General features: G+C 41.3%; 1 protein-coding gene across 1 annotated transcript in view; it reads left to right on the forward strand.

The window, feature by feature from the left end:
- kcnip3b (Kv channel interacting protein 3b, calsenilin) overlaps positions 1–13,272 on the forward strand; it is a 34,886-nt gene that overhangs the window by 6,002 nt on the left and 15,612 nt on the right. The window contains exon 2 of the mRNA XM_084025421.1: positions 4,555–4,729. Within this exon, the coding sequence (XP_083881547.1) occupies positions 4,555–4,729 (175 nt within the window). The remainder of the gene's footprint in view (positions 1–4,554; positions 4,730–13,272) is intronic.

The following is a 13,272-nucleotide window of genomic DNA, read 5'->3' on the forward strand; positions in this document are numbered from 1 at the left end:
GGGACTATTAAGCTGGTTAGCAAGATATGCTAACGATTGTGTGTGTGCATCAGTGTATGTCATCTATTGTGTTGTGTGGATCTGTGTGGTCTCACGTAATGAATGTTCTTGTATCTCAGCACTTCAGACGTCCTCACAAGGATAGAATATAAGTCTCAGAGGCAAAAGCTAATTTATCATAAAACTGTAAGCAGCTTTCGTGACAAAATGTGTGAAAGATTGTGATATTCCCTTCTACACAGTGAACCACTAACTCTGTCAGCAAAGCTTGGCTCTTGTGTCTAAATTAGCTTATCTCATTTAGACACAAGAGCCAAGCTTTGCTCGCCGGCGATCCCGTGGGTCTCACAACGTTAATAGTTTATCCATATTTTGCACTGCAAACACATTTCTTTTCAACGGTACGGTCCTCCCAAGGAGCAGCCGTAGGAAGTGTAACTAATTGTCGGTTGGAAGCAAGAGAGGAAACAGTGTGTTGTTGTTGTTGTTGTTGTTGTTGTTATAGTTATAGAGGTGCAAACTCAGGTCAGAGGTCAGTGTGGGTGGATGAGTCAACAATACATCAGATTATACTACGGGAGATCGCTGTTTGTTCCCCCTTTATGACCGACATTCAACTTTGGTTTTACCTAAGCCTGCCTACGATCCTTCCATAACCTTAACCATGTGATTATTATTGATTATTGCGTGACGATATAGTCCATTAACCTTATCAAAGTTGTGATTTTAAAGCAAAACTTTGATGTTTTTCTGTCCTTAACCACGTAATGTTTGTGCCCTAACCTAACCATAGCTGTGTATGATCAGAAAGCGGTTTTATTTTCACAGTGAATATTGCCGTCACCATGCTGATGCGGATGTCAGATGAGAAGATGCTTATTTATCCTGGACTGTCAAATGACACAAATAAGTAGTAAGTCATTGTTATCTCTAAAGGTGACAGATGAGCACAGGTGTCGTGAGAAAGAAGGGTAATCTGTTTAAAGAATGTTTCTTTTGACAGCCTCTTTGACTGCAGGATTTCCCCCCCAGAGTATATTTTAAAGCACATTTTGACCTTGAGCAAGCAGCCAGGCGGAACAAATTAACCTCCGTTAGTCCAGTCTGAGTCATGCTGAGAAAAACTCTGAGTACATGTGAGCTGGGACATTATAGCAGAACATGCTTTATCTCTGCTGTGGCCTGAATGTTAATCTCATATAACTTATTAATGGAAACTCCCATCCGCTAATGTGACATAACAAGACTCCATCTTCCGCTGTCTCTATTCCCTTTCCGTCGCCGTTCCATCTTTTTGTCTTACATCAGTCCAACCTCGTCCATCCCACTCTGTTATTACAGATTTAAGATAAAGAAAGACACATTATTATAAAGCCTACAGTGATGAGAGCTTTATTAATCAACTTTTTTATATTAACAATGTCATGTGTAAGGTTTTTGAGCTGTTTTCAATCCCAAATCCACATGTACACTATCCGTCCTCAAATGGCAGACAAGTTGGTGAACACAGTGAAGTATTTAGGAGTTAAAGAGCGGAATATTTCACTCAGGAGTTGGTGGGAACCAAAACAGAGCCAAAAGGACATAGAATATTGGACTATCTGTATTAAAACATAAACTAGTTTTATTATCTTTTGTATCAACAAGCTGAATCTGCAAAGTAACTAACAACAACAAAAAAGCTGTAAAATGAGTCCAGTGAAGTAAAAGTATATTTCCCTTTGCGATGTAGTGGAGTAGTAGTATAAAGTAGTCAAATGGAAAATACTCAACTATCTCCTGATTGTAATTGAGTACAGTACTTGAGTAAATCGGCACGTGGCTGTGATCACTGCCTCTCTGATAGGCACTGATAGATGCCTCTCACTATTTTTCTGTTTAGCGTGAAATATCATTGACATTTACTTTTATGTTTTTATAGTCTCTCCAGAGAGTGATGCACTTTCTTCTTTGGTCCACTTTCTCGCTCTGCTGGATGCGATGGACCCACAGTGGGAAGACCTTTCATGTAATGAGGCCAGAGTTTACGCTTCATGTAAACCAACAATCATTGAACCAACTCGGCGACTGATATTTAATAATTTATAGCAGAGCATAGCAATGTGCACCATGTCGCTGCCCTGTATTTGCTTTGAGTCTTATAGTGTGTGTGTGTGCTTTTTTGTGTGTGCGTTTGTGTGTGCGTGTGTGTGCGTGTGCGTGCGTGTGTGTTTGTGTTGTGCATGCATTACAAGAGCGAAGTGCTGCCCCAGGACAAAGCTAGCTGAAGCGTTAAGAGTGAACATGAGATAGAAAATACGCCTGAAATTGAATGTGTGTGTCATAAGGTTATGAGTATGCCTGTGTGTCCACTCGTCCATGCATATACAAGTAGCACTGAATTTTCTCGTGTTTACACTGTGTCTGTCTGCATGTGTTTGTCTGGCCTGCCTCCTCTTTCCCATTTGTGACTGAAAAGCCACCTTCGGAAACAATTAATTCTCTCTAATTTGCTCCTCCTGCTGAGCCTTTTATTCATATCGCTCCTCTGCTGCTGTCGCCGTCGTTGATCTGTGGATATCTAGATGTCGGGGATGAATGGAAATTGTTTTTGTGATCCTCTTTCAGTATGTTGTCATTACGTTACGAGCCAGTTCCACTCTATGTATCTATGCAGATGTTCACTCCTCACGGGTCTTCCTCCTCCTTCCCCCGCCTTCTCCTCTCTCTACTTTCTCTCTTTCTTTTTTTTATCCGTCTCTTCATGTGGAAGACGCGCAGAAATAGCCTCGTAAATGTATTCCCCGGGAAAGTGCTTTCATATCTTCATCTCCTCCGTCTCCCCATCCTCAATCCCTCAGTCCTCTGGCCGTCCTTTGCTCTTCTTCTCAGATAGGCCAGTATTCATTATGCTAATTGCTTTCAGTTCTTCCAGGAACACAAGCAGACCTCCCCACAGCTTCTTCTTGTACTCTCTTTCTCTTTTCTCTTTTACATTCTCTCTCATTACCTTAAAGTTAGGGATTTGCATGATCAAACTCCCATGAGATCAAATAGCCATTTAAAATCCTCTGTGTGTGTGTGCGTGTGTGTGTGTGTGTGTGTGCATGCAGGCAGGCGTGTGCTCCACCCTCCCATCACCCTCCATTTCTCCCCCCTCTTCTCTCACTGTCATGCTTTCCTTCTCCTCCCCACAGAGTAAACAGAGCTACTGTTTGTTCTGTCTTCACCTCTTTGATCTTCCTCCCCACACTTTCTCCAGTGTGCACATGTACGTGTGTGTGCATGTGTGTATGTGTGTGTGTGTGTTTTGGGAGAATTTAAGAAGAGACATTTGCTCTTAATCAGATCTTATCCGATCAAATAAGTGTTTGCTGCAGAAGGAACTGAAAGGATTGCAAGATTTGAAGGCGAAAAAAATAAATATATATTGGAGCAAAACATAAACTTTGATGTCAAGTTTGTCTCCGCCGATGAAAGGGGATAAACGGAGAATAAAAATGAGCTGGAGGGGGAATGGTCCTGCGTAGTAAAAGTCACTTGATAAATTGGAGTTAAATATGAAAATGAACAGAAACAGGCTTTTAATTCATCTGAAATTTAGCTTGAAGGAAAGATATTTCGAGATGTGAGGTTGCTTAACTCAGAAATATTAAAGCTTTCTTAGAAAGCTGATGTCAAAGCAAGCAAAATGATTGGCTGATTTTTTTAATATAAATTAAAAGGAAGACATTAGGAAAATCTAAATGATCAAAACAGAGCAGTTAAAAGGAGTAAATTAGTCAAAGTAGTTTATTATTTCTCACTTGTATCCACTAAAGTTCCCATCATGTTACCATTTATTACATATTTAGTGCTTGCTAAACACTGGATCTATTATAAATGCAATCTAAAACAAACCAATAAACACAATCAATATTTTTCCATTCATTAAAATGGCTACAGTTTACCTATTTAAATTACAGGTGTTTGGTGAGTTCTGGCCTCTTTCAGCCTCTTTCAGCTCATAGAGTTGGTTCTCGGCCCACAACCTTACTGTTTTGATTCACTCCCATGGCTCTCATCAGCAGGCAGCTGTTTTCAATGAAAGACTCTGATACACCTGTACACTACCTGCTCAGCACAAACGGCAAATTAGTGATTATCTAGTGAATATAGTGAATGATTTAGCAGCTAAAGAGCCAGATATGAGTTGGTGGAGACCAAAATTGAAAGAGATCGTATATAAATCATATTGAACTTTTGTGTGTCTCTCCAACTGACCTCCGATCCTTTAAACGCCGTCCTGGCAGTTTAATGCACCAAATTACATTTAGGAAGTGGAGCTATAGCCAAGGAAAAGTCAGGTAGTAAAAAACTCATGAAGTCTCATTAGATGTGCTGAGCTGAACTCTTGTTGAACCGCTTTAAAGTGTTCCTGAAACACCTCCAGATCAGAGGCTAATCATATTTTCCAGGCACACACATAATCTCCTGTTTAATTTAAAGATCTCAGTCTGGTTTATTTCATTTCCATATCGACCTGAACTCTCTCCCTCCCTCCCTCCCTCCCTCCCATCCTGCCCCGTCCTCCAGGTGGATGGCAAGGTGGTCGATGGCAGCCTGCTGGGCGATGCGAACGGCGTCGAGCCCGCGCCGGGCAGAGTGAAGGATTCTGGGAAGTGGCAGAAGCCGCGGTTCTCTCGGAAAGCTCTGATGAGGTGCTGCTTGGTTAAATGGATCATTTCCAGCACACAACCACAAGACAAAGGTGAGTGAGAGGGGAGAAACCAATTTCAAGTGATGTGTTGGTGAGACCGATGGTGTGGTGGATGCTCAGCCAGCGTGAAGTGGTGGAATAGATCGCTGAATCAGCTGGATGGACCTCGCCTGGCCTCCTCAGGTCCCTGTGGACTCATTGTCCCCATTCAGTGACCTCAGGGTCAAATACCCAGAAATCATTCAGTTGCATACGCTCATTTATCAAATGTCCCTGCGCCCTCAGTTCACCATTAATGTTCTCTACACAGACCTGAAATAGTTTGATACATCCCGTCTCCTCATCTCTGCCTCTCTTTAACGGCCTTTGTTTCTACGAACACATATGTGCTCGGATTGATATTTTCCCTGACCTTACTGGATCCAATATCCAGTCCCTGTTTGTTCATGGACTTAGTCTCAGTGCTCCACCCAGTGGTTCAGCTGTAATCATGCACCATTATCCTCTCGCCTGCAGGGAGTGTATGTAGTGTTTTGAAGTGTAGGCTATCTTCAAAGCTCTCAGCTATAAAGTCCAATTTCGAGCCACAGACGTTGCAGTTATCATCAGCTTTTATATCAGTTTCTTCTCATAATTTTAGTGATGAGTCACTGCTTTTGACACAAAACATGTTTTAGTTTCCGTTGAGAGGTTTGTTTCAGAAACGTTCCTTTCCTTCTTCCTCGTGAACTTCATGACCTCCGTGTCTCCTTCCCTATTTTTCTTGTGCTTTTCTGCCCTCCCCTTCCCTTCCTTGCCTCCCTCTACTTTCTGACTCTTTCCATCTATGCCTCCTCTCCTTTTCTTTTCTACCTACTCGTCCCCTTCCCTACTTCATCTTGTCCTTTCTGATCTTCCTTTCTTTTCTACTTGTCCCCTTTCCTCTTTGTATTTTTCTCGATTTTCCTCATTATTAACCTCATAGTTTCCTTTCTTACTTCTTTCTAACCTTTCTATCAAATTGTCTCTGACCTTCCCTGCTCCTTGCTTTCCTTCAGTTGTCTCCTTTCCTACTTCCCCCTGTCCATCTATACCCCATCTCTTGTACTTTACTTTCTACTTGTTTCCTTCTATACTTATCTTTGTCTTCTTCACTACCTATTTCTCCCCATTCGCTCCTCTTCTTTTCCCTCACTAACTCCTTGTTTCCTTCCCTACTTATTATCAGTCCTCCCCTGCCTCTTTCTTACCTTCATTGCCTCCTAGTGTACTTTTCTGTATCTACATGTTCCTTGCTGCCTTCTCTTTCACCTCTCTAATCATTTTCCTTTCTCCGTTATCTCATTTCTGCCTCTTGCTTTCATCCCTAGCTCCTGTTTGCTTTCCCCACCTGCTGTATTCTCCTCTTAACATAAAAACAGACACTGTGTGGATCTTAAAACAGTTTTTAAGGGTTTAAAGACCATGAATGAAAAAGCACACATCACCTCGGGCTCCAGTGAGTTTTAATTAAAGGCATAATATGCAGGAATAAACGCTTACTGTTTGTAAACACAATATTCAAATGTGTCTGTCCTCCCCTGACGCCAGAAGTGCACGTTCGCTGGCTGCGGTTTCCAGAACACCGCCCAAATCCTGCAAATGTCAAAGAACGAGGTGGATTGTGACTCATCTGCATGAGGTCAGCTCAGCCTAATTTGCTATGTAATGGTAATGTAGCAGGTCACTGAAATGTGAGAGCACAAACACATCTGTGTGGAGTTTGCATGTTCTCCCCGTGTAAGCATGGATTCTCTCCGGGTTCCTCCCACAGTCCAAAGACATGCAGGATGGGGATAGGTTCATTGATGACTCTAAAAAATTGATCGTAGGTGTGAATGTGAGCATCAATGGCGTCCTGTCCAGGTGAACCCTGCCTTCGCCCAATGTCAGCTGGGATCAGCCCCCAGCCCCCCCGCGACACTGAATACGGGATAAAGCGGTTGACGATGGATGGATGGATTTCCTTGAAATACATGTGCTCAGTGTTAGCAGTGGTGGAAGAAAGTATTCAGATCCTTACTGAAGTAAAAGTACTAATGTCACACTGAAAATACTCTACTACAAGTAAAAGTCCTCCATTGAAAACCTAACTTAAGCAAAGGTTTGTCAGTATTAACAGAAACATGTACACTAAGTTAAGTACTCATTCTGCAGATTTTTTTTAAGATGCATTACTTTGTACATTGTACATCCAGTCCTGGTTGTGCTAATTTGTCCCGTGAGAACCACGTGTCTCTAACTTTTAATGAGCTCGGAAAACCAGCCCTATTTTCATATACATACATTTTTCAGCTGATCCAAGAGGCTTTCTACATACTTAATTTCACTTAAGAAGTAGGATAATTCTCTCAACCCACGAAGGATCATTTCATTATTCAATTGGTTTGAAATCAACACATTTAAAGATACATGGTATTGCAATATGTAAAGTGTCTGAAACTGTCAGACAAATGTAGTGGAGTAAAAATGATTTATCTGAGATGTAGTGGAGTAGAAGCAGGAAGTAGCATAACATATTAATACTCAATAGAAGTACAAATACGTCAAATTTGTTCTTTAGTACAGAACTTTGTTACATTGTTGCGGTATTTTAGCGCCGTATGTCATTTGAATGCACATTTGCTGATTAATATCATCAGTCTTTAACAGATTCTCCAGTTTTCTTTGGTTGCAGAATCAATAGAAGAGTTCTCAGGTGAAACAGGAGCACAGTAAGTAAAAAAACGATGGTTTACAACCGTTATAGAGAGAGAGAAAAGCAGGGCTGTGATGCGATCTGTTTCATCTCAGCGGTGCCGAGGGAAGAGAATTATCACTATTATCGGTGGGCAAGCCCTCACTCCGGTAATGGCCAGCAGCTAAAAATAGCAGCTGAGAGATGGAGACACGTATCAGAGAGAGCTAAGGTGGGCTGGTGTTGGTGGTGTCGTCGAAGCTGCTGCTGTGGTTTAGTTTGGACGTGGAGAGCTGCAGACAGCGAGCTTAATGCTGGTGTCAATAAGAGAAGTCTACAGGTCAGGCCATACATGGATGTTATTCTGTCCTGCTGTGCAACTTATAATTAATTCATAATCAAGTAATCAGTCAATTATTTTTCCAATTAATTAATTTATTTGTATGCAAAGCTGAGAACACAGGTGTTACAGTTTGTCCTCACTGTTTTGGGGGGTTTATGACCTTACATTCTTTAACTACATACAAATGACCCATCATTGTTTGTTAATTTTGAGAGTCATCATTTTTGGTGGCATTTAACACAGTAGAGAGATGAAATAACATGCTGAGAGAGAAATAGAAAATCACATGCAACAAAGTCGGATTCAAAATGGGTACGTAGGTCATGGTCAGTGCCCCTAACCACTGAGCAATCACTTCACCTATGAGTGCTTTTAGGGAGGAGGAGGAGGAAGAGAAGGAGAAATTCCGGCAGTGAAAAAGCATTTAGACAATCATTCAGGGAGACTAAAGTGACCTAAATAAACATTATTTAACAGATAAATGAAATCTGATATGTCAGAAACGCCCGGTGGGAATTTCAATAACTCGTTCTACTTTTTAAATCTTCGTCGCCGACCCCCAGGTGACATCTTCATACCCCAAAGTCTTTACATTATAGACGGTGGAACCAGTAGACCAATTTTATTTAGATAATCAAATAACTTCAATAATAGCTGTCATAAATAATCAACTCATTCAGCACTAATTAATGGTTTCCCTTCCAACCCAGAAGCCGTCAAACATACAGCCCCATTCTTGTACGATCTGTTCTCAAGCTCTGATTTAAAAGTAGCTCCCACACCACAGAAGAAGAGTCCGATAATGAGGTCAGTGAGAGAAGAAGAGCAGCGAAATGAATGTGATATGAAAAGTGTAATATGAGTCGGATTAGATGTGGAGGAGAGACAAAGGAGGGTGGGAGGGGAAGTGAGATTAGGTTTATTTCACTGAACTGGTTTATATGTCTGCACCAGCTGCTACGACTTCTGTCCGTCAGAGAAAGTGAGAGGAACTTCGGCGTCTCCGGATGACCGTGCAGCGCTAACGCAGGGTGAAACAGGAGGAGCGTGAACCGGTGTCAGTGTTTGTTTGTTGTGGTTTGTCAGAGTTGGTCATATGAAACGACGGCGACCGGAGCTTCAGGATGGACCAGACATCATGCCATTCAGTTCACTTCCTCTTGAGACGTCAATGGTAGAGGAAAGAAACAAGAGAAAGAGAAGACGAAGAGTAGGAGGAGGAGGGGGGAGTTAACGTCACCTTTAAGCAAACTGCAGCACCGGTTTACTTCTTCAAGTTCTGCAAGTTTTGTTAGTTTGCGCGTTTGTTCAATTTAGTGACTGAACACAGAGTGTTTGTCTTTCTTCTTTTGGGGCATTTTGACTGGTTTTATCCTGCAAGCCCCCCTCCCTATATTTTCCCTGTTGTCTTTACACTCTTTGGTGCTGGTGGTCCAGGTGGTCCAGGTTTAGAGGATGAATTCATGCAAGGCAGAGTGTGAGAAGGAGATCACTAAGGTGCTGCGCTGCTTCTTTGGCTTCATCACCGGGACGCTAGTTCAAGGTATTTCTGCTCATTTACTCTGACACGGGTTCTTCTTCCTGCTTCTTAAAACTCAAGTTAAATGTTATTGATAGGAAACGTGTTCAAATGACAAGATTGTGTTAATTTATGTTAATTTACTGGTGTTGGTTGTAGATCGTTTCAAGAAAATGTCTGTTTAAGATGTATTCATCGCTGTTTACTGACAAAGTGTTCATTGAATGCTGAATCCGTGCTGATAAGTAGCTAAGTGCATTTACTGGACTTTCTATATCCCTTTGTTTAATAGGAACTCTATTGCATGTCTGTAAAATATATTAACTCACTCAAACCATTTCATTCATAGTTCAAAGCAATTTTGATTCTGATTCAACAGAAGCTAATGGTTTCCTCGCAAGATCATTACTTTACATAATAACCGTAATAACCATAAAGGATAGGTCCATTTGTATGTAGCCTGTCCATTACATTTATTCATGTAGCAATGTGGTACATGTTCTATAAACACCAAAAAATCACCTTTGATATTTAACATTAATTCATACACAGTGATCAGAAAATCTGCCACAAAATGACATCCATGCCAAAAAAAATGACATTTATGGAATATACATCTATGTCTGACAGATTATGACTGAATGGATCATTTTGCTTGCGGTGCCTTAAACGAATTAACCAAAGCATGTTAAGAAGCTGTGTTTGGCTGCATATTCACGAGGTGCTATATATATATATAAAATGATTTCCTTTGGCTCTGATCACCTTTTCCAACATAATATTTTCATTTTATTACTGTTCTGTTCATCTATTCCCCACTCTGTCCTTCTTGAGTGAGCCTCCTTCCGGTCCTGATTGATTAAATGGAAGTCTGTCCTCTGAATCAGCACTCAATATCTTCTCTCTCTGCATTCCCTCTGTTTTCTCCTCATTCACACTCATTCATGTCTTCACTTAAATGCTGATCATCAGTCCCATTCTGTCTGTGGTCCCCTGGTGTTTCCTCTGCCCCAGATTCTCCTGAAGTCTGTGCAGACAGGTGAGGAGACCTCTGGATGCAGTGGTTAGACGTCCTCTTTAGAGACTTGATGGTGAATGTTGTCTGCAGAGTAAAAACAGCCCTCGTTATTTTACGTCTTGTCATTGTGGGCTCCTCTCAACAGTTCCCAGGTTGAGTCTCCATGGTGGGATCCTGTAGCGGCTCAGGTCTCCTCTGAGCCATTATTGCAACCCAATTCTTCCTTTGGTGAATGTTGGAGGGAGAGAAAAAAGAGATATTTGGCTTTTGTGTAAAGATGAATGAGAGGAATAAATCAAAAACCAGGGCAAATAGCAAGGAGAGGAGAAAAAAACCCCATCTTTGATTAAGATTTAATTACACAGCTATTGGCCTTGAACCTACCGGGCTGAGGTGGCTTCATGAAAAGGAGACTATCTCATATGAAAGTGAGCCTGAGTTTGATTTAATTTGAACATTTCAAGCTGTTGAAGGTCAGAGATAGCAGGAGTGGTTAAATACTGGAAGCGCTGCCATCTTTGTTATATTTTCACACATCTTATTGGATGTTATAGTGCAGAGGCCATACAGCATATTCAGATTTCTGTGGTGTTGTTTACCAAGTTTGTAAAAAGGTTTCCTCTTCAGTCCCTTGAGCCAATTATTAGGGAAGATGCGAGTGCAAAGAAGCCATGCTGGGTATACTCAGCTACATAAAGTGTGTTTGGACTCCTGCAGGCTCACTGTTTGATCAGCTCGCTCTGTAAGTGCTTTGCATTAACAAATACATGCACTCACCATGCAGATTTTCAAAGATTTACAGAGAACAACAGGCGAGCTCTTGCTGCCATCTTTTCATATTATATTTATTTGTGGCTTCTTGTCAATGTATTGGTTGTTCCACATGAATAATTTCCCTGTGAAATGCAGAAACTGATGATTTGACAAACCACACAGAAGCTGAGTAAGCTCATATGTGATCTTGAAATAGTCTAAATAATTTGATCCATTCTCTCCTGTTTCTTTTCCTGTCTTTCCTCTCTGATTGTGTTACTCAATGGACGTCAGCCTCTGCTCTGCTGTGTGTTGTTTGGTGTCCAGCGCTCTCTGGTGGATGGATGGGGTATTACCCAGCTGCTGTGGAGTGTTGTGCATTGGAGGCTTTATTATCCCTGAGGGCCAATTTGTTTTGCAGCCAGCAGAACAAACACAGCAATCAATAGACAATATAATGCAAACAACATATATAATAAATAGTATATAGTCGTATTACGTTATATGTTGCTATGTGTCAACCCTGCTATTTAAGGATTTACTGTAAATACAAGTTGTGGATCTGTGGGAAATAAAAACAGACTCCATTATCTTCCATTCGTCATAAACTGAAGCAGTGTGTCCACATGAGTGGTATACACTGCAGACGCAGTGACAATGAAAGACATTTTTTACAGTAATGCAGTCAACATTATTGTGGTTTCTTAAAGGTATTGTTCTGTATTCAAGGAAATAGTTGCTTTCTTCCTGAGAGTTAGATAAGATACCTGTCACGGTTGTAGACTATGAAAAAGTAACCAAATGCAAACATGGAGGAAGGCAGGTAAAATTAAACAAAAAGTAAGCTTTAATGGCAAAATTGTTGCAAAACTGAAAGGGAACAATTGGATGTCATGGTTGTTGAGCAGACAAAGGGATCCAAATGCAAAAGGAGGCAGGCAGGTGTAACCAAAGCAAATGCAAGCTTTAATGATTAAAACGTAAACCTCATCAACATGAACACAGGAGTAACGCAGTAGCAGCAGGTGACTGGACACAGATACAGGGAAAGGCGAAGCGTATCAGTGTCAGCCATGATAAGAGCTGTTTGACTTATAAAAATGCTAAGGAAAGGTGCTTCCTTTTAGAGGATCATCTGAACCATACTTTACCAAAGGAAAGGAGATAATGCTTATTAGAAGGTTATTTGACCTTTCTTATTAAAAAATGAAAACAAATAAGTTAGCTCAACCAACTTCAAAAATACGAGGACAGCAGTTGGCTGTTTTGGCAAATGTGAAACCGAGAAGACAGAAACAAATGAGGTACAAGATGTAGACTAAAGCTATTGAGATAATGAATTAGAAGAAACTGGATTCACAATATTAGACTAGCTGTCAAATGAGTTAAATGTCCACAATGAGTTAGTGATGGCCTGCTTGTTAGTTAACAAAGAGAGTGTGATGTAGGAGTTATAATCCTGCTTCTGTGTGGAGCTCGATCAGACGAGGAGAAGGGAGACTGACAGAGATAAAAAAAAAAAAAAAAAGCATTGTGTGATGTGAAAGGTCAGGAGCTCTGCAGCGATGTTTGATGCCGTCCTGTTTTTTCATCTCTCTCTTCACACTGTGACGTGGTGTCACAAACTCAAACAGATTTTCTAATGTGGCCTCTGACGAAAGGCACGTGTACGCAAACTGAAAAACTCTCGCCTTTTTTTGGGCACATGAGAGTCAGACTTTCAAGCTGATTCTTACAGCCAGAGTTCAAATTTTGCAGCTCAGCTCACTCCATTGGCATTGATCGCCCATGACTTGAGTGTTCGCAGCTATTAAAGTATTTTTAAGTCTGGATCTTGTTTGTTAGATTTGACCTAATCCAGGGAACTCCGGCGGTATTCAACGTATTTCAGAGCAGCCTGTTAGCCAGAGTTAGTTGCCGTGTTGTTGTGGTAGTTCACTTGCATTATGGGAGCCGTGATGGCCGCTCTTTCTGTAGAGGCTAGGAGGCGACTCTCTCGGCCAAGCTGCCTGCCTCACTGCAGCCACAGCGCAGCCAGGTACCATCGCTCAGGTAGGCGCTCGTATGGTTTCACCTTCCACATTATTCTCTGCTCCTTCATTCACTCTGTTGTCTCCTCATTCATTCCATCACTCTCTCGCTTTCTCTCTCGTTTCTGACCCTTCTTTACAAAGTGGTGTGTTCAGGTCTATGAACTCATTTCCTCTGTAGTAGAAATGGGTTTCTGTGGGTTGTATTTTTTCAGTGTCAGTTCACTAATGATTGG

This window comes from Eutrigla gurnardus, assembly GCF_963514095.1.
Source record: "Eutrigla gurnardus genome assembly, chromosome: 13".
Taxonomy (NCBI): domain Eukaryota; kingdom Metazoa; phylum Chordata; class Actinopteri; order Perciformes; family Triglidae; genus Eutrigla; species Eutrigla gurnardus.